This window comes from Bos grunniens, chromosome 16, assembly GCF_055505025.1.
Source record: "Bos grunniens cultivar Pamir isolate PY7600 chromosome 16, Bosgru_T2T1.0, whole genome shotgun sequence".
Classification (NCBI taxonomy): domain Eukaryota; kingdom Metazoa; phylum Chordata; class Mammalia; order Artiodactyla; family Bovidae; genus Bos; species Bos grunniens.
In genome coordinates this window covers 74342412-74364837 of record NC_141180.1, presented here as the reverse complement: position 1 = coordinate 74364837, position 22426 = coordinate 74342412, and the positions used below count along the sequence as shown (strand labels likewise).

Below are 22426 nucleotides of genomic sequence, written 5' to 3'. Positions count from 1 at the left end.
ACTGAGCCCACGTGCCAAACTATGGAAGCCCAAGAGCCCTGGAAGCCATGCTCTGCAACAAAGAAGCCACTAAAGTGAGAGGCCTACGCACCACAACTAGAGAGTTGCCCTTGCTCTCCATAAGTAGAAAGAAGCCTGGGCAGCAAGGAAGGCCAAGAACAGCCAATAAAAATTTTAATAAAAATTAAAAAGAATCCTGTAAACATCTTCCTCGGCAGTGATGGGATCTGTCTTCCTGGGAAAAGGATGTTCACTTGGTATAAAATCAATGGATACAGTGAATGTATATACTTTGTTTTCTTTTTATACACATAAACATTCATGGTACATTGTGATGGAAAATATTTTGGGGCTGACACCACTAACAGTGACGTTTAGGGTGATAGATATTTTGGAAAACACATCCCAAAAATTCAAACACACAAAGAATCACACTATTCATTATACATAAAAACACACCCAGTCCCATGGACACAAACCTAGACTATTAACCATAATACAGCTTCTTCCGGGAACTACAGTAATCATCCACATTGATCTCTTGTAAATTACTTTCTATCACCAGGGCCCCTATACTCATTCCCAGCAGGAATTTGGAATCAGTTTGGCCTCTACACTAAAACCAGCAAGAAAGCCCCAACTTTCTCATCTACAAAGTTTTTTCTCCCAAAGGGAATGATTCTAGAATACATACCACTTTCACATCCTGAAAGGGCCACCTGCAAGTACAGAAGAGAAGATGCTATGAGGGTAAGATCACATAGATGCACAGTCTTTGGTTCATTGGGTGACAGTAGAAAACCTGATGAGGAGCAGTGTGGAGTCCAGGAAACCCAGCAAGATCAGCACACACATCCTCAGGATGAAAGGCACGACCTGTGCCTGGAGGATGGAACTCCAAGTCCATTTAGGCTGGAAATTGCACAATTCTTTTCCTAGAAGAAATGTTGCTGCAGGAGAGAGAAATCTGTACTCTACAGAGTGTAATGGATGCTAAAAATTTTAGTATCTTGTGGACTGAGGAATCATGAGTTGGTAATAAGACTCTCGTCTACATTATTCCAACAAAGGGAACTGTCTCTAAATGAAATAAAAACCATCAGAGTCACAACTTAATTCTACTGAAAGAGAAATGAAACAATATTTCTATCTCATACAAAACAAACAAACAAACAAACAAACAAAAACAGCTTGCCTTGGAGAAACACTGAGTCTCTTCTGTGTTGTCACATGGTAGGTTGACTGGCAGGTCCTCAGTGAAGTCTAGAGGGACACAGAGTAGCTGTTAGAACACTGGTGAAGCTGTTCAGGAATCATGCAGGGGGTTTTCTCTTTGTGTGGACATGGGGTGGTGTGTCCAGATGTGGGAGGTTATTAAGCATGAGGTGAACTTGTGTTCATCCATCCTCTTTGGAGGAGGAAGGAAAGTAAAGGAGAGGAAGAAGGAAATGAAAATAGTACTTTGGCTTTCTAGCTAGAGGAACCTAATCAACATGAAATATTCAATCTTAAAAAAGGAAAGCTCTAAAATGTGTGTATTGTTCAATGAAAGAGACCCATGACTCCTCCTGCTTAATGTGAGGTCCTGCTAAATTACCACTGTCCCTTGATTTTTCCCAGATCACTCTTCTCCAGGATCTACAATTGCCGATATTCTAATCATCATGTTTTGTATGAGACTTTGTACTTGATTAAAAGTGATCTCTGTTAGGGAACTGAATTCAATATTGGGCAAAGTATGCTATTCTCTTAATTCACTAGCCAATTTTCTTAAATGAAATCAAATATGCAGTATTTGGCAATACTGAGTTCCTGCCATTTAATAAGAGCCACTATGAATGATATCATATTTTTCTATCAATATTTGTTTTCTATAGTGTGCATGTCCACTGAGTCAGTTCCTGTCCACATTCACAAGGGCAATATGTATAGTGGGAAAGTTGATTATAGAAAGCACAGTTTCTCCACCAGGTCTTCCTGGGGAGCTAGAGGGACACAGAGTTGCAGTCAGGACATGGGTGAGGATGCTTATCAATCTCTCAGTGTTTCTTTCTTCTTTTTTTTTTTTTTCCTTTTATTTGAAGGGGACATAGGGTCGAGTGTATGCATGAGGGAGGATAGTAGCTATGGACCGAGCTGCTGTTGAATCATCCTTTTTGCTGGATGAAGGAGAGCAAAGGAGAGGAGAAGGAAAGAAATGAAACACAGTTTCTGCGTTTTGACTAGGGATAACCTGAATGATCGGGAAAAAAGTAACACAAAAATGTACGCCAGCTTTCAATGACAGAGACCCATGAACCTCCTGCTTATTTAGAGCATCTGTTAAATGGTCCCTGTCTTCTGCGTTTTGACTAGGGATAACCTGAATGATCGGGAAAAAAGTAACACTAAAATGTATGCCAGCTTTCAATGACAGAGACCCATGAACCTCCTGCTTATTTAGAGCATCTGTGAAATGGTCCCTGTCTTCTGGATTTTTTCTCAGATCATTGCCTCCCCAGGATCCACATTTGTAGCTACTGAATTTAGAATGTTTTCTCTCAGACTTTGTTCTTGATTAAAAGCAAACTCTGTTAGAGGACTGAATTCAATCCTACCTTTCCAAATAGCTACTATTAACCATGTGATATTCTTTCCCAGTCTTCATTTTCCAAACAATGTTTGCATGTCCACTGAGTCAGTGGCTGTTCACTCACAGAAGTCATACATTTAGTGGGACAGTTCATTGTAGAGAGGAAACATAGGCTGAACGCTGACTTTGTCTAACCCAGGATTACAACAATGTTCAGGAGATTACAACAAAAGTAATGGTCATTAGACTAACTACCAAGTTCCACTGTGAGATCTATTTGACACCTTCCATTGACTGTGTGATACAGGGTCTAATCAATGTAAGGTTTATGGTTATGTCACCCAGTACAATGAAATGTTTCCTTGATAGGATCTGCTCTTGTTCTTGTTTAAGCAATCACACTAGCATCAACACATATGACCAACATTGTCTACACAGCCACACAACTCTCAAGATCTGAGAGCTGACCAGGAAGATGCGACCACATGGTGCCTTTTACCCTGATGACTGTGCCAAAGTTGGCTGTTAATCCACCTTTGGTTGCCCTGGGTTTCATGACAACTGAGCCCACCTTAAAATGAGTCTGGAACTCTGGAGCTGCTAGTACCTCCAGGCATGGACATAGATGCAGGGACCCCTTTCTCCATGACTGAGGACCATGGCTGAGCAATAAGTGCAGGTCAGGGGTCCAGAGCAGACACACTGGGACCACCCATAGGTTTCCAGTTTGGCTTGTCCACTTAGGAGGTCAAGAGCTTGGGCTGTTTTTCTCAGCACCATCTCCATTTGAGGACAATGAATATTAACCAAACTTGAGGAATGGCTGAGTTGAGGGAAGAGTCAGATAATGTATAGACAATGTCCAGTGGGGATGAGAACTGTTGAGACAATTCACAGTTGACTTGTGTTGTGTAAGAGGGAAACATCGCCTGAGGAAACACACACACATAGAGCTTCAGAATGACAACACATGGGCCCACACATGTGCCCCAAATCTGATTCACAGAAACCCACAGTATCTAAATGATGTATCTGTTTCCAAGTACCATAGAACACAGACATTGTTCTTTTCTGGGAGATCAGTCTCTTCTCTGGACCCCCCCGTAGGAATCCAGCATCAGGGTGACTCTGCAAAGCTAGCTGGAAAGAGAGCCCCCAAATCATCAGCTAAATTGTTCCTCAGAAGAGGGACTGTCGCTCAGTATTTACCATGTTCATTGGCTGCTCCGGCTGCCTGTGATTAGAGAGAAGAGAACAGTGTGAGGGTAGCCAGCACCATCTGTTCTCTGCAGTAAGTTTTATGGTATCTGAGTTTTTGTTTTCCTCAGGTAACTAAACTTTTTAAAAAATCAATCGTTCCAAAAGAAAACAGAGAGGACCCTTGTTGAAAAGGCTGGGCTCTTTCACTTAAGATCTTTCAGTTTCCAGGAGGAAAAAATTCTACTGAGGAAAGTACCTACAGTAGTAATTGACGGTATTTTTTAGTGTCCTTTTGAATCAGGTCTCTGTTGGTAAGAGAATTAACGTAAATATTTCACCAGCAAGGAACTGCATACAGAAGTGCTAATAATATACATTGTCAGATTACTATAACTGTATTTCACTGAATGAAACATAAAGAAGTGAAGCAGCATCTATGTGAGACACAGAGAGTTGAGCTTACCTCCAGGGGTCCGAGGGGCAATTCCTCAGCCCCGGCATGGGGCAGTTCCACCATGAGGTGCTCCTGGGGAACTAGAGGGAAACGAAAGTCATCAGGACTGAGGAGAGGCTGCTTCCAAAGATCTCAGGTTTCTTGTTTGTTTGTTTGATGGGACATGGGGTGGAATGTGTACATGAGAGAGGTTAGTAACTGGGGACTGAGCTGCTCTTGAACCCTCCTCTTTGCTGGATGAAGTACAACAAAGGAGACAAGCAGGAAGGCAATGAAAGAGAGTGCCTGCACTTAACTGGTGATAACCAAAGTAATCGGAAAAGCGAAACATTACAATGCTTGCCAGCTTTCAATGACAGAGACGCATGTCCCTCCTGGCTGTTAGAGCTTCTGGGAAATCACACCTATCTTCTGGATTACTTCCTAGATCACTGCATCCTCAGAATCCACTGTTTCAGCTATTGTACTTACCAAGTCTGTGAGACTTTATTCTCGATTAAAAGTAAACTCTTGTTAGAGGACTAAAGTCAATACTACCTTTCCAAATAGCTATTATTAATCATGCGATGTTGTTTTCCGGGCTTGATTTCCCAAACAACGTTTGCAAGTCCACTGAGTCAGTGGTGATTCACACTCACAGAAGTCACACTTTTAGTGGGACAGTTCATTATGGAGAGGAAGCATGGGGTGAACCTGACTGTCTCTGACCCAGCTGTGTATGAGATTTACGACAAGAGTCACGGTCACTAGACTATCATGTTCCACTGTGAGCTTTATTTGACAATTTGCCTTGAGTGTGTACTACAGGGTTTAATCAATGTGAGGTTATGGTAATTACCCGGTACAATGAAATACACCTCTGATGATAACATGCTTTTGTCCTTGTGTATACAAAGATAGGAACACCAACACATAGGACTTACACTCTACAAAAGGCCACCCAACGCTCAGAATCTGTGACTTTACCAAGAGGATGTGAGTCCCGAGATTCTTTTCCCAATAATGACTGTGCCAAAATTGGCGTTAATCCACCTATGTTTACCCTGGGTTCTTTGACCACTGTGCCCACCTTATAATTATAATGACGGGCAGGATCTGGACCCCTGGGCCTGCTAGTACCTCCAAGGATGGATATAGATGCCAGGACCCCCTTTCCACATGACTGAGGATCACGTGGCTGACTGGTAGGAGCAGCTTACTCATTCAGAAGAGCCAAATTTGGATCAACCCTAGGTACTCAGTTTGGCTTTTCCAATAGGAGGTTAAGACTTTGGGCCATTTGTCCAATTGCCATCTTCACCTGAGGAAAATTAATATTAAGCTATGTTGGGGAATGGATTCCCTGATAGCTCAGTTGTTAAAGAATCCGGCTGCAATGCTGGAGACCTGTGTTTGATCCCTCGGTTTGGAAGATTCCCTGGAGAAGGGAAAGACTACCCACTCCAGGATTCTGGCCTGGAGAATTCCATGGACTCTAGTGCATGGGGATGCAAAGACTCGAATACACACTGAATGACTTTCACTTTCGCTTCTGAGGAAAGACTGAGTTGAGGAAAGAATCAGGTAATGTATGGCCAGTGTGCAGTGGTAGTGAGAAGTGTTTAGAAAGTTCACAGTTGACTAGTGCTGTGTAACAGGGATGCATCTCCAGAGGCAACGCACACAGACACAGAACTTCAGAATCACACCACTTGGGCCCACACATGGACCCCCCAACCCTGATTCACACAAACCCACAACATCTAAATGATGTAGTTGCTTCCAGGTACCCTAGAACAAAGGCATCGTTCTTTCCTGGGAGATCAGTCTCTTCTCTGCACCCACAGCCCACACCCTAAATAGGAATCTAGCATCAGGGCCACTCTCCAACCAGAGCCAGTCAGAGAACCCCACCTTTATCAGTTGGATTGTCCCTCAGCAGAATGATGATCCCTGAATATTTACCGTGTTCACAGGCGTCCCCGGATTCCTGTGATTGCAGAGAAGAAAACAGAGTGAGTGTCTCAGCTTCTTGAGTTTTCTGCACTAAGTCTTCTGTTACCTGTTTTTTTGTCCTCAGGTAACTAGCACTCTTCATTTCAGTGGCTCCAAAATAAAACAGACAATCTTCTGTTGGGAAGACTGGTCTGTTTCACATAAGATCTCTCAGTTTTAATTTGACCAACGTTTACAAATTTTTTTCAAGAAAGAACACTTTCTGTTGAGCAAAGTACCTACAGTAATAAATGATGCTGTCTTATTGAAATGTCCTTTTGAATCTGGACTGTGTTAATAATAGATTTATCCTCTCTACTTTCCCAGCCAAGTATTTGCATGCCTCAGTGGTAACGTAAATTGTCAGATTACTATACCTGTATTCAACTAAAAGGAAAATAAAGCAGTGAAGCCGCAGCCTTGCCCCGGTTAAGAAAGGTGCACTTACGTCCACAGTCTTCAGAGCCTTGTCTTCAGCCCAGTCCCGGGGCAGCTCCACCACCATGTCCTCTTGAGGAACTGGAGGGACACAGAACAGCACAGGGACACAGGTAAGGTGCTCACTAACCTCTCAGGAGCCTTGTTCATTGGAGGGGCATGGGGTGGAGTGTGTGCATAAGGCATTAGTAACTATGCACTGAGTTGCTGTTGAGTCCTCCTCTTTGTTGTATAAATAAGAGCAAATCAGAGGAGCTGGAAATAACGAAACAAAACTTCTGTATTTTAACTAGTGATAACCTAACAGTTCGGGAAAAAAGAACCACTGAAATGCATGCCACCTTTCACTGACAGAGACTCATGAAACTCCTGCCTGTTTATATCTTCTGCAAAACCACCCCTATCCAGAAGGATTTCTTCCTAGATCACTGCCTCCCCAGGATTCAGTTTCAGCTGATGCACTTATTAAGTTTTCTGTGAGATTTTGTTCTTGATTAAAAGCAATCTCTGTTAGAGGACTGAATTCAACCCTACCTTGCCAAATAGCTATAATCTATCATGTGATGTTTCTTCCTAGTCTTCACTGTCCAAACATATTTGCACGTCCACTGAGTCAGTGTTTGTTCACACTCATTGAAGTCATACATTTAGTGGGACAGTTCATCATGGAGAGAAAGCATGGGGTAAACGTTGACCTTCTTGGACCCTGGTGTGCAGGAGGTTCACAACAAGAGTCAAGGTCACCAAGCAGAGTGTCAAGTTCCACTGTGAGATCTATATGACACCTTCCCTTGAAAGTGTGCTACAGGGTTTAACCAATGTAAGGCTTATGGAAATGTCACCCAGTACAAAGAAATATCTCCCTGATGACAATCTTCTTTTGTTCTTGGTTAAGCAGTGACACTAGCACCAACAGATATGGCCTGGACTGTCAAAACAAGGGAACACAACTTTCAGATCTTTGAATTGACCAGGAGGACAGGAATCCCAAGGTGTCTTTCACAATAATGACTGTGCCAATGTTGGCGATAATCCCCCTACGTTTGCCCTGTGTCCCATGACCACTGAGCCCATTTTACAATGATGGGCACAATCTGAACCTCTGGAGCTCTAGTACCTCCAAGCATAAACGGAGATGCAGGGACCCCCTTGCTCCATGACTGAGGATCCCATGGTTGAGTGATAAGTGCAGGTCAGGGGTCCAGAGCAGACACACTGGGACCACCCACAGGTTCCCAGTTTGGCTTGTCCACTTAGGAGGTCAAGAGCTTGGGCTGTTTTTCTCAGCACCATCTCCATTTGAGGACAATGAATATTAACCAAACTTGAGGAATGGCTGAGTTGAGGGAAGAGTCAGGTAATATATAGACAATGTCCAGTGGGGATGAGAAGTGTTGTGACAGTACACAGTTGACTTGTGCTGTGTAAGAGGGCAACATCGCCTGAGGAAACACATACACATAGAGCTTCAGAATCACAACACATGGGCCTACACATGGGCCCCCAAACCTGATTCACACAAACCCACAGTATCTAAATGATGTAGCTGTTTCCATGTACCATAGAACATAGACATTGTTCTTTTCTGGGAGATCAGTCTCTTCTCTGGACCCCCAGTCTTTACCCCCCATAGGAATCCAGCATCAGGGTGACTCTGAAAAGCTAGGTGGCAAAGGAGCCCCACAGTCATCAGCTAAATTGTTGCTCAGCAGAGGGACGGTCGCTCAATATTTACCATGTTCGTTGGCTGCTCCAGCTGCCTGTGATTAGAGAGAAGAGAACAGTGTGAGGGAGGCCAGCACCGTGTGTTCTCTGCAGTAAGTTTTATGTTATCTGAGTTTTTGTTTTCCTCAGGTAACTAAACTCTTAAAAAAATCAATCGTTCCAAAAGAAAACAGAGAGGACCCTTGTTGAAAAGGCTGGGCTCTTTCACTTAAGATCTTTCAGTTTCCAGGAGAAAAAATTTCTACTGAGGAAAGTACCTACAGTAGTAATTGACGGTATTTTTTAGTGTCCTTTTGAATCAGGTCTCTGTTGATAACAAAATTATGGTCAATATTTCACCAGCAAGGAATTGCATACATAAGTGCTAATATACATTGTCAGATTACTATAACTGTATTTCACTGAATGAAACATAAAGGAGTGAAGCAGCATCTATGTGAGACACAGAGAGTTGAGCTTACCTCCAGAGGTGGGAGAGCCGATTCCTCAGCCCCGGCCTGGGGCAGTTCCACCACGAGGTCCTCTTTGGGAACTAGAGGGAAACATATAGCCATCAGGACAGAGGAGAGGCTGCTTCCAAAGATCTCAGGTTTCTTGTTTGTTTGTTTGATGGGACATGGGGTGGAATGTGTACATGAGAGAGGTTAGTAACTGGGGACTGAGCTGCTCTTGAACCCTCCTCTTTGCTGGATGAAGTACAACAAAGGAGACAAGCAGGAAGGCAATGAAAGAGAGTGCCTGCACTTAACTGGTGATAACCAAAGTAATGGGAAAAGCAAAACATTACAATGCATGCCAGCTTTCAATGACAGAGACACATGTCCCTCCTGGCTGTTAGAGCTTCTGGGAAATCACACCTATCTTCTGGATTACTTCCTAGATCACTGCATCCTCAGAATCCACTGTTTCAGCTATTGTACTTACCAAGTCTGTGAGACTTTATTCTCGATTAAAAGTAAACTCTTGTTAGAGGACTAAAGTCAATACTACCTTTCCAAATAGCTTTTATTAATCATGCGATGTTATTTTCCAGGCTTGATTTTTCCAAACAATGTTTGCAAGTCCACTGAGTCAGTGGCGGTTCACACTCACAGAAGTCACACTTTTAGTGGGACAGTTCATTATGGAGAGGAAGCATGGGGTGAACCTGACTGTCTCTGACCCAGCTGTGTATGAGATTTACGACAAGAGTCATGGTCACTAGACTATCATGTTCCACTGTGAGCTTTATTTGACAATTTGCCTTGAGTGTGTACTACAGGGTTTAATCAGTGTGAGGTTATGCTAATTACCCAGTACAATGAAATACACCTCTGATGATAATATGCTTTTGTCCTTGTGTATACAAAGATAGGAACACCAACACATAGGACTTACACTCTACAAAAGGCCACTCAACGCTCAGAATCTGTGACTTTACCAAGAGGATGTGAGTCCCGAGATTCTTTTCCCAATAATGACTGTGCCAAAATTGGCGTTAATCCACCTATGTTTACCCTGGGTTCTTTGACCACTGTGCCCACCTTATAATTATAATGACGGGCAGGATCTGGACCCCTGGGCCTGCTAGTACCTCCAAGGATGGATATAGATGCCAGGACCCCCTTTCCACATGACTGAGGATCACGTGGCTGACTGGTAGGAGCAGCTTACTCATTCAGAAGAGCCAAATTTGGATCAACCCTAGGTACTCAGTTTGGCTTTTCCAATAGGAGGTTAAGACTTTGGGCCATTTGTCCAATTGCCATCTTCACCTGAGGAAAATTAATATTAAGCTATGTTGGGGAATGGATTCCCTGATAGCTCAGTTGTTAAAGAATCCGGCTGCAATGCTGGAGACCTGTGTTTGATCCCTCGGTTTGGAAGATTCCCTGGAGAAGGGAAAGACTACCCACTCCAGGATTCTGGCCTGGAGAATTCCATGGACACTAGTGCATGGGGATGCAAAGACTGGAATACACACTGAATGACTTTCACTTTCGCTTCTGAGGAAAGACTGAGTTGAGGAAAGAATCAGGTAATGTATGGCCAGTGTGCAGTGGTAGTGAGAAGTGTTTAGAAAGTTCACAGTTGACTAGTGCTGTGTAACAGGGATGCATCTCCAGAGGCAACGCACACAGACACAGAACTTCAGAATCACACCACTTGGGCTCACACATGGACCCCCAACCCTGATTCACACAAACCCACAACATCTAAATGATGTAGTTGCTTCCAGGTACCCTAGAACAAAGGCATCGTTCTTTCCTGGGAGATCAGTCTCTTCTCTGCACCCACAGCCCACACCCTAAATAAGAATCTAGCATCAGGGCCACTCTCCAACCAGAGCCAGTCAGAGAACCCCACCTTTATCAGTTGGATTGTCCCTCAGCAGAATGATGATCCCTGAATATTTACCGTGTTCACAGGCGTCCCCGGATTCCTGTGATTGCAGAGAAGAAAACAGAGTGAGTGTCTCAGCTTCTTGAGTTTTCTGCACTAAGTCTTCTGTTACCTGTTTTTTTGTCCTCAGGTAACTAGCACTCTTCATTTCAGTGGCTCCAAAATAAAACAGACAATCTTCTGTTGGGAAGACTGGTCTGTTTCACATAAGATCTCTCAGTTTTAATTTGACCAACGTTTACAAATTTTTTTCAAGAAAGAACACTTTCTGTTGAGCAAAGTACCTACAGTAATAAATGATGCTGTCTTATTGAAATGTCCTTTTGAATCTGGACTGTGTTAATAATAGATTTATCCTCTCTACTTTCCCAGCCAAGTATTTGCATGCCTCAGTGGTAACGTAAATTGTCAGATTACTATACCTGTATTCAACTAAAAGGAAAATAAAGCAGTGAAGCCGCAGCCTTGCCCCGGTTAAGAAAGGTGCACTTACGTCCACAGTCTTCAGAGCCTTGTCTTCAGCCCAGTCCCGGGGCAGCTCCACCACCATGTCCTCTTGAGGAACTGGAGGGACACAGAACAGCACAGGGACACAGGTAAGGTGCTCACTAACCTCTCAGGAGCCTTGTTCATTGGAGGGGCATGGGGTGGAGTGTGTGCATAAGGCATTAGTAACTATGCACTGAGTTGCTGTTGAGTCCTCCTCTTTGTTGTATAAATAAGAGCAAATCAGAGGAGCTGGAAATAACGAAACAAAACTTCTGTATTTTAACTAGTGATAACCTAACAGTTCGGGAAAAAAGAACCACTGAAATGCATGCCACCTTTCACTGACAGAGACTCATGAAACTCCTGCCTGTTTATATCTTCTGCAAAACCACCCCTATCCAGAAGGATTTCTTCCTAGATCACTGCCTCCCCAGGATTCAGTTTCAGCTGATGCACTTATTAAGTTTTCTGTGAGATTTTGTTCTTGATTAAAAGCAATCTCTGTTAGAGGACTGAATTCAACCCTACCTTGCCAAATAGCTATAATCTATCATGTGATGTTTCTTCCTAGTCTTCACTGTCCAAACATATTTGCACGTCCACTGAGTCAGTGTTTGTTCACACTCATTGAAGTCATACATTTAGTGGGACAGTTCATCATGGAGAGAAAGCATGGGGTAAACGTTGACCTTCTTGGACCCTGGTGTGCAGGAGGTTCACAACAAGAGTCAAGGTCACCAAGCAGAGTGTCAAGTTCCACTGTGAGATCTATATGACACCTTCCCTTGAAAGTGTGCTACAGGGTTTAACCAATGTAAGGCTTATGGAAATGTCACCCAGTACAAAGAAATATCTCCCTGATGACAATCTTCTTTTGTTCTTGGTTAAGCAGTGACACTAGCACCAACAGATATGGCCTGGACTGTCAAAACAAGGGAACACAACTTTCAGATCTTTGAATTGACCAGGAGGACAGGAATCCCAAGGTGTCTTTCACAATAATGACTGTGCCAATGTTGGCGATAATCCCCCTACATTTGCCCTGTGTCCCATGACCACTGAGCCCATTTTACAATGATGGGCACAATCTGAACCTCTGGAGCTCTAGTACCTCCAAGCATAAACGGAGATGCAGGGACCCCCTTGCTCCATGACTGAGGATCCCATGGTTGAGTGATAAGTGCAGGTCAGGGGTCCAGAGCAGACACACTGGGACCACCCACAGGTTCCCAGTTTGGCTTGTCCACTTAGGAGGTCAAGAGCTTGGGCTGTTTTTCTCAGCACCATCTCCATTTGAGGACAATGAATATTAACCAAACTTGAGGAATGGCTGAGTTGAGGGAAGAGTCAGGTAATATATAGACAATGTCCAGTGGGGATGAGAAGTGTTGTGACAGTACACAGTTGACTTGTGCTGTGTAAGAGGGCAACATCGCCTGAGGAAACACATACACATAGAGCTTCAGAATCACAACACATGGGCCTACACATGGGCCCCCAAACCTGATTCACACAAACCCACAGTATCTAAATGATGTAGCTGTTTCCATGTACCATAGAACATAGACATTGTTCTTTTCTGGGAGATCAGTCTCTTCTCTGGACCCCCAGTCTTTACCCCCCATAGGAATCCAGCATCAGGGTGACTCTGAAAAGCTAGGTGGCAAAGGAGCCCCACAGTCATCAGCTAAATTGTTGCTCAGCAGAGGGACGGTCGCTCAATATTTACCATGTTCGTTGGCTGCTCCAGCTGCCTGTGATTAGAGAGAAGAGAACAGTGTGAGGGAGGCCAGCACCGTGTGTTCTCTGCAGTAAGTTTTATGTTATCTGAGTTTTTGTTTTCCTCAGGTAACTAAACTCTTAAAAAAATCAATCGTTCCAAAAGAAAACAGAGAGGACCCTTGTTGAAAAGGCTGGGCTCTTTCACTTAAGATCTTTCAGTTTCCAGGAGAAAAAATTTCTACTGAGGAAAGTACCTACAGTAGTAATTGACGGTATTTTTTAGTGTCCTTTTGAATCAGGTCTCTGTTGATAACAAAATTATGGTCAATATTTCACCAGCAAGGAATTGCATACATAAGTGCTAATATACATTGTCAGATTACTATAACTGTATTTCACTGAATGAAACATAAAGGAGTGAAGCAGCATCTATGTGAGACACAGAGAGTTGAGCTTACCTCCAGAGGTGGGAGAGCCGATTCCTCAGCCCCGGCCTGGGGCAGTTCCACCACGAGGTCCTCTTTGGGAACTAGAGGGAAACATATAGCCATCAGGACAGAGGAGAGGCTGCTTCCAAAGATCTCAGGTTTCTTGTTTGTTTGTTTGATGGGACATGGGGTGGAATGTGTACATGAGAGAGGTTAGTAACTGGGGACTGAGCTGCTCTTGAACCCTCCTCTTTGCTGGATGAAGTACAACAAAGGAGACAAGCAGGAAGGCAATGAAAGAGAGTGCCTGCACTTAACTGGTGATAACCAAAGTAATGGGAAAAGCAAAACATTACAATGCATGCCAGCTTTCAATGACAGAGACACATGTCCCTCCTGGCTGTTAGAGCTTCTGGGAAATCACACCTATCTTCTGGATTACTTCCTAGATCACTGCATCCTCAGAATCCACTGTTTCAGCTATTGTACTTACCAAGTCTGTGAGACTTTATTCTCGATTAAAAGTAAACTCTTGTTAGAGGACTAAAGTCAATACTACCTTTCCAAATAGCTTTTATTAATCATGCGATGTTATTTTCCAGGCTTGATTTTTCCAAACAATGTTTGCAAGTCCACTGAGTCAGTGGCGGTTCACACTCACAGAAGTCACACTTTTAGTGGGACAGTTCATTATGGAGAGGAAGCATGGGGTGAACCTGACTGTCTCTGACCCAGCTGTGTATGAGATTTACGACAAGAGTCATGGTCACTAGACTATCATGTTCCACTGTGAGCTTTATTTGACAATTTGCCTTGAGTGTGTACTACAGGGTTTAATCAGTGTGAGGTTATGCTAATTACCCAGTACAATGAAATACACCTCTGATGATAATATGCTTTTGTCCTTGTGTATACAAAGATAGGAACACCAACACGTAGGACTTACACTCTACAAAAGGCCACTCAACGCTCAGAATCTGTGACTTTACCAAGAGGATGTGAGTCCCGAGATTCTTTTCCCAATAATGACTGTGCCAAAATTGGCGTTAATCCACCTATGTTTACCCTGGGTTCTTTGACCACTGTGCCCACCTTATAATTATAATGACGGGCAGGATCTGGACCCCTGGGCCTGCTAGTACCTCCAAGGATGGATATAGATGCCAGGACCCCCTTTCCACATGACTGAGGATCACGTGGCTGACTGGTAGGAGCAGCTTACTCATTCAGAAGAGCCAAATTTGGATCAACCCTAGGTACTCAGTTTGGCTTTTCCAATAGGAGGTTAAGACTTTGGGCCATTTGTCCAATTGCCATCTTCACCTGAGGAAAATTAATATTAAGCTATGTTGGGGAATGGATTCCCTGATAGCTCAGTTGTTAAAGAATCCGGCTGCAATGCTGGAGACCTGTGTTTGATCCCTCGGTTTGGAAGATTCCCTGGAGAAGGGAAAGACTACCCACTCCAGGATTCTGGCCTGGAGAATTCCATGGACACTAGTGCATGGGGATGCAAAGACTGGAATACACACTGAATGACTTTCACTTTCGCTTCTGAGGAAAGACTGAGTTGAGGAAAGAATCAGGTAATGTATGGCCAGTGTGCAGTGGTAGTGAGAAGTGTTTAGAAAGTTCACAGTTGACTAGTGCTGTGTAACAGGGATGCATCTCCAGAGGCAACGCACACAGACACAGAACTTCAGAATCACACCACTTGGGCTCACACATGGACCCCCAACCCTGATTCACACAAACCCACAACATCTAAATGATGTAGTTGCTTCCAGGTACCCTAGAACAAAGGCATCGTTCTTTCCTGGGAGATCAGTCTCTTCTCTGCACCCACAGCCCACACCCTAAATAAGAATCTAGCATCAGGGCCACTCTCCAACCAGAGCCAGTCAGAGAACCCCACCTTTATCAGTTGGATTGTCCCTCAGCAGAATGATGATCCCTGAATATTTACCGTGTTCACAGGCGTCCCCGGATTCCTGTGATTGCAGAGAAGAAAACAGAGTGAGTGTCTCAGCTTCTTGAGTTTTCTGCACTAAGTCTTCTGTTACCTGTTTTTTTGTCCTCAGGTAACTAGCACTCTTCATTTCAGTGGCTCCAAAATAAAACAGACAATCTTCTGTTGGGAAGACTGGTCTGTTTCACATAAGATCTCTCAGTTTTAATTTGACCAACGTTTACAAATTTTTTTCAAGAAAGAACACTTTCTGTTGAGCAAAGTACCTACAGTAATAAATGATGCTGTCTTATTGAAATGTCCTTTTGAATCTGGACTGTGTTAATAATAGATTTATCCTCTCTACTTTCCCAGCCAAGTATTTGCATGCCTCAGTGGTAACGTAAATTGTCAGATTACTATACCTGTATTCAACTAAAAGGAAAATAAAGCAGTGAAGCCGCAGCCTTGCCCCGGTTAAGAAAGGTGCACTTACGTCCACAGTCTTCAGAGCCTTGTCTTCAGCCCAGTCCCGGGGCAGCTCCACCACCATGTCCTCTTGAGGAACTGGAGGGACACAGAACAGCACAGGGACACAGGTAAGGTGCTCACTAACCTCTCAGGAGCCTTGTTCATTGGAGGGGCATGGGGTGGAGTGTGTGCATAAGGCATTAGTAACTATGCACTGAGTTGCTGTTGAGTCCTCCTCTTTGTTGTATAAATAAGAGCAAATCAGAGGAGCTGGAAATAACGAAACAAAACTTCTGTATTTTAACTAGTGATAACCTAACAGTTCGGGAAAAAAGAACCACTGAAATGCATGCCACCTTTCACTGACAGAGACTCATGAAACTCCTGCCTGTTTATATCTTCTGCAAAACCACCCCTATCCAGAAGGATTTCTTCCTAGATCACTGCCTCCCCAGGATTCAGTTTCAGCTGATGCACTTATTAAGTTTTCTGTGAGATTTTGTTCTTGATTAAAAGCAATCTCTGTTAGAGGACTGAATTCAACCCTACCTTGCCAAATAGCTATAATCTATCATGTGATGTTTCTTCCTAGTCTTCACTGTCCAAACATATTTGCACGTCCACTGAGTCAGTGTTTGTTCACACTCATTGAAGTCATACATTTAGTGGGACAGTTCATCATGGAGAGAAAGCATGGCGTAAACGTTGACCTTCTTGGACCCTGGTGTGCAGGAGGTTCACAACAAGAGTCAAGGTCACCAAGCAGAGTGTCAAGTTCCACTGTGAGATCTATATGACACCTTCCCTTGAAAGTGTGCTACAGGGTTTAACCAATGTAAGGCTTATGGAAATGTCACCCAGTACAAAGAAATATCTCCCTGATGACAATCTTCTTTTGTTCTTGGTTAAGCAGTGACACTAGCACCAACAGATATGGCCTGGACTGTCAAAACAAGGGAACACAACTTTCAGATCTTTGAATTGACCAGGAGGATAGGAATCCCAAGGTGTGTTTCACAATAATGAGTGTGCCAATGTTGGCGATAATCCACCTACGTTTGCCCTGTGTCCCATGACCACTGAGCCCATTTTACAATGATGGGCACAATCTGAACCTCTGGAGCTCTAGTACCTCCAAGCATAAACAGAGATGCAGGGACCCCTTGCTCCATGACTGAGGATCCCATGGTTGAGTGATAAGTACAGGTCAGGGGTCCAGAGCAGACACACTGGGACCACCCCGAGGTTTTCAGTTTATCCTTTTCCACTTAGGAAGTCAGTAGCTTGGTCCATTTTTTCTCAGCACCATCTCCATTCCAGCAAAATGAATATTAACCAAACTTGAGTAATAATTGAGTTGAGGAAAGAATTAAGTAATCTATAGCCAGTGCACAGTGTGATCAGAAGTGTTTAGAAAGTTCACAGTTGACTTATGCTCTATAAGAGGGAGACAGCTCCTGAGGAAACACACACAGACAGCTTGAGAATCACACTGCATGGGCTCACACATGGGACCCAAACACACGCATCTAAATGATGTAGTTGTTTCCACCTACCATAGACCACAGACATTTTCTTTCTGGGAAATCAGTCTCTTATCTGTACCCCCTCCCTTCACCCCCTTTAGGAATTCAGCATCAGGGCAACTCTCCAAACAGAGCTGGCAAGAGATTGCCACCTTCATCAACTAGATTATTTTCATCAGAGGGATGATCCCTGAATAATTACCATGTTCACTGGCTTGCTCACGTGCCTGCAATTAGAAAGAAGAAAACGGTGTGAGTGTGTCAGTGTCTTGAGTACTGTGCATTCAGGTCTTTTGTTCTCTTTTTCTTGTCAGAAAACCGAATGGGAATGTGCTGTTCAGTCCGTAGCCCCAAAAGAACAATAGAGGACACCTGTGGGAAAGGCTGGCGCTCCTCCTGGAAGAGCACTCCAGCTCATTTTCACCAGTAATTAAAACTTTCATTTCAGGAAGGAACAGTTTCTGCTGAGGAAACTGCTCCCGATTCCAGTTTTTAATTCATGTTGTCATTTTTGAAAAACATCCTTTTGAATAAGTTATCTGCTGGGAGAAATTCATCCATCAAATTAAAAACTGTTTCTATGAACTGTCTGGAATAATTTGAACCTTTATCTGAATTCAGCTAGAAAATAAAGTTATGAAGCAACACTTTTATCTCAGATGAATAGGAGGCACTTACTATGGAGTTGGGCAGAGCCTCTCCCTCCAACGGTGAAATGGATAGCCCCTCAAGATGGTTCTCAGGGAGCTCTAGGAAGACATAGAGGAATTGTCAGGACATCTCTGATGCTGATCGGGAAGACCTTGTTAATGTGGACACATCGGGGGAGTGTGTGGATGTGGGTGGTTAATAAGTGTTGGCTGAAATCTGCTGGACAACCTTTCTCATGGGTGGAGGAAGGCAAAGGAGATGAATGTTTCAGAAATGAGTCAGAGAGCCTTAAGCTTTCTGGCTAAGGGGAACCTGATCGCCCTGAAACTCGGTCTGAGAGAGGGAAGCACTAAAAATCACACTAGGCTTCAATAGTCATGTACAGTTGTGAGACTTGGACCATTAAGAAGGCTGAGTGCCAAAGAATTAATGCTAATTAATGCTTTAGAATAGTGGTGCTGAAGAGACTCTTGTGAGTTCCTCGGACAGCAAGGAGATCAAACCAGTTAATCATAATCAATCATGAATATTCATTGGAAGGACTGATGCTGAAACTTCAATACTTTGGCCGCCTGATGTAAAGAACAGGCTCACTCAAAAAGCCCCTGATGCTGGGAAAGACTGAGGGCAGGAGGAAAAGAAGGGGCCACAGAGGATGAGATGTCTGGATAGCATTTTTGACTCAATGGACATGAATTTGAGCAAACTCAGGAAGATAGTGAAAGACAGGGAAGCCTGGTGTGCTTCTGTCCATGGGCTCACAGACATAACTTAGCGACTGAGCATTGTCATAAAAAATACATTGTATTTATTCTTTTCATAATTTTTAAGAATTAAAAAGTTCCATCAGTTCAGTTCAGTTGCTCAGTCGCGTCCGACTATTTGTGACCCCATGAATCACAGCACACCAGGCCTCCCTGTCCATCACCAAATCCCAGAGTCCACCCAAGCCCATGTTCATTGAGTCGGTGATGCCATCCAACCGTCTCATCTTCTGTCATCCACATCTCCTCCTGCCCTCAATCTTTCCCAGCATCAGGGTCTTTTCAAATGACTCAGCTCTTCACATCAGGTGGCCAAAGTATTGGAGTTTCTGCTTCAACATCAGTACTTTCAATGAACATTGAGGACTGATCTCTTTTAGGTTGGAATGGTTGGATCTCCTTGCAGTTCAAGGGACTCTCAAGAGTCTTCTCCAACAGTGCAGTTCAAAAACATCAATTCTTTGGTGCTCAGCTTTCTTTATAGTTCAACTATCATATCCATACATTACTACTGGAAAAACCATATCCTTGACTAGATGGACCTTTGTTGACAAAGTAATGTCTCTGCTTTTTAATATGCTGTCTAGGTTGGTCATAACTTTCATTCCAAGGAGTAAGTGTCTTTTAATTTCATGGCTGCAATCACCATCTGCAGTGATTATGAAGCCCAGAAAAATAAAGTTAGCCACTGTTTCCCCATCTATTTGCCATGAAGTGCTGGGACCAGATGCCATGATCTTAGCTTTCTGAATGTTGAGCCTTAAGCCAACTTCTTCACTCTCCTCTTTCACTTTCCTCAAGAGGCTCTTTAGTTCTTCTTCAGTTTCTGCCATAAGGGTGGTCTCATCTGCATATCTGAGGTTATTGATATTTCTCCTGGCAATTTGATTTTTCTGTATTCACAGTTTAGTGTACCTATCAACATCATCTACATCTTTTTCATCAGATCCAATAGAACCTCTGTACCCATTAAGTCATAATCCACCTTCTCCATTGCCTCCTCGCTTTGGTAACTTCTATTTCCAACTTCCATGAGTTAGCCTATTCTGTGTACCTTAAACCAGTGGAATCATACAATATTTGTCTTTCTGTGCCTGCCTTATTTCACTAACTATAATAAATGTTTGTGTTAATCATCCATCCATTTTATAGCATATTTCAATCCTTAATTCATTTTTATGGCGGGATAGTATTCCATTCTGAGTACATACCACATTTCATTTATCCATTGATCACATGATGGTCTTTGGGTTGTTTCTAGTATTTAAGTACTAATAATACACTGTGAACATTTAGTGTGTAGATTTTTGTATGGTGCTATAATTTAAATGTGCATATTTAAAATATCACTGTATATAACAATACAAAGTGTGAATGTTAGGTGAACTAACAATGTTAGACTTTGAATTACTAAAAATATATTTTCTCACTAATTGTAAAAAATGTAGCACACATATGTTATTTGTGAGTAGAATTTGATAGCTGAAACTGAAGTGATATGATACAGGAATTTTCTGTATAATCCGTACAACTTTTATGGCAACGTAACCCTGCTTTAAATAAAGTCTAATAATTTAAAGAAATCCTGAAACATGACTTCAGGGGGGAACACATCACAGCTAGTGTTAAAAAATTAGCTAATGTCCAAACCGTAGCTAGAGACCATCGTCATTTTTAAGCATGAACCAAATGTTGAATTTAGAATGCATCTTTCCTTTCATAGTTAAAGCAGTACCAACTGATATAGTTTCAATTTGAACACATGAAATAAAAGAACATTGCTTAATATTTCTGGGTTTTTTTTTCTTAAATATGAGGCCCTGAACATACTACAATAATCATTCTTGAATGAACTTAATGAGAAAATTTCCACAGTACCTTCAGTCGAGTCACTTATAGGGTGCACCCTATTATGTGGCCAACAACAAACTCTCTTCATCCAGCTGGTTCTTGATGTTCTTGACACTTGAGGGGTGTCGCTTCTCGCCTTCTGACTGAGACATCCTGTGAAATGCATTATAATGGTGAGAGCTGTTGACATGTTGCCGGCAGAGGACCACCCAGGAACTAATAATAATTGATCCATAATTCAATCCTCTGGTCCCCTTCCTCACCAGATGCCTAGCAAGGCCTCCTGAATCCAAGGTGGACTTAGGAAGATCTGCAGTTTGAGGTGCACTGGAAACATCCAACAGACTGGCTGTGTGTGCAAATATCTGTATTTAACTGAGACCTAGAAGCTCAGCAAAACATGGTGACCATGGCTGATGGACTGGATTCAAATCACATTTAGGAGAAGCAGGTACTTGGGAAAGACATATGGATCCCTCTTTGCCTCAGTTCCCTGTCCTGAGTTGGAGAAAGGTTAACATGGCCTATTTTTAGTATTATGAGGCCAAGAATGATTAAGTACAGGTAAAATATTAGAAAAATAAAGGAGGGACTTCCTGGGCAGTCCAGTGGGTAAGAATCTGCCTCTCAACGCAAGGGACAGGGTTTGATTTCTGACCAGCAAACTCCGGTCCCACATGCCTCTGAACAGTTAAGCCTACATGTTGCAACTACCGAGGTCAAGCACCACAAGCAGAGAGTCAGTGCCCTGCAACGAAAGAGCTGCACAATGTGATGAAGATTCCACGTGCCACAAATAAGACCCGATGCAGCCAAATAAATAAATGCTAGACAGACAAATAAATAAATAAATATAAAAGTAAAGGACTGGTGCTTCATAATTTCTCTGTAAGTGTTCAACCTTGAATGATGGCAAGAATAAGATGGACCTTCAGTAGTGGTTGAAAGCAGAGAGGGCATTTTGATGGCTCCAATAAGTGCGGATGGAAGCTTATTCTTCAGCTTTTTCACCAAAACAAGTTTTTAGAGTGCATGGAGAGTATCTATTATCACCTCTTCGGACACCCAGCCCTGTACAAGAGGAAGGGTGGACAAAGTGTGGGCTGTAATCCATATGTTACATTAGATGGTGTTGAAATTTAGAGAGATGAAGTGATTTTCCAAGGGTCACACAATAATAAATAGTGGATCTGGGACAGGATTGTACATGGTTCCCTGAGGACACAGATGCCTGCACCCCTGAGACCTGTGCTAAAACCCCTTAACCAGGACCTCAACCCTACCTCCATTTCAAATTATTCTGTCCCTAGTTTTCTGGGGATGAGAGCAGATGCCCTGAAGAAGATGCCTCAGCCTTAAAAAGAGCTCAAATCCTCCTTCTACCACTCGTCTCTATATCTCAGTTCCTGATCCCAAATACAAGTTTCTTCTGAGCAAAGCACCTCAGAAAGACCACAAGATTCCAAGTCTGTCCATCCTCCAAAGCTTCTTCACACACTCAACCATCTCACAAGCAGCCTTCCCAAAGCCCAGTTCACCTTGCTAAGTGACCAGTGGTCTGTTTGGCCAACAAGTTGGCTCAGAGCTCAGAACCTTCTAAACCAAAGGCCACACGATGGCTCTACCAAGAATTAGCTTCCCTTTAACTTGACCAAGTCTGGATGAGCAGGTAATGTGAGTTAACTGGGGAGGTGGCCATCTGTGCTGGCCTTTGGTATCTTAATTAAGTCTGAGATGCTCAGTCTCACAGCTGATCTGAACTCTTATTTGAGCAGCCTGGACCAAGTGCTAGTTAAGAATGGGCAGGAATTCAACCTTTCCCCACTAAAAT

General features: G+C 43.1%; 1 protein-coding gene across 2 annotated transcripts; it reads right to left on the bottom strand.

The window, feature by feature from the left end:
- Positions 1-694: 694 nt before the first annotated feature.
- On the bottom strand, positions 695-16073 carry LOC147357014 (uncharacterized). Of its 2 annotated transcripts, XM_086345485.1 has the most exons (13): positions 15829-16073; positions 15351-15375; positions 13415-13485; positions 12964-12988; positions 11239-11309; positions 10761-10785; positions 8825-8895; positions 8374-8398; positions 6649-6719; positions 6171-6195; positions 4236-4306; positions 3782-3806; positions 695-1263 (listed from the first exon to the last, which is right to left on the bottom strand). In XM_086345485.1, the coding sequence occupies exons 1-13, from the start codon at positions 15883-15885 to the stop codon at positions 1106-1108; spliced, it is 720 nt and encodes a 239-aa protein (XP_086201611.1). In that variant the 5' UTR covers positions 15886-16073; the 3' UTR covers positions 695-1105. The 2 variants fall into 2 exon arrangements, with proteins under 2 accessions (XP_086201611.1, XP_086201612.1); XM_086345486.1 differs by lacking the exons at positions 4236-4306; positions 6171-6195; positions 6649-6719; positions 8374-8398.
- Positions 16074-22426: the final 6353 nt, after the last annotated feature.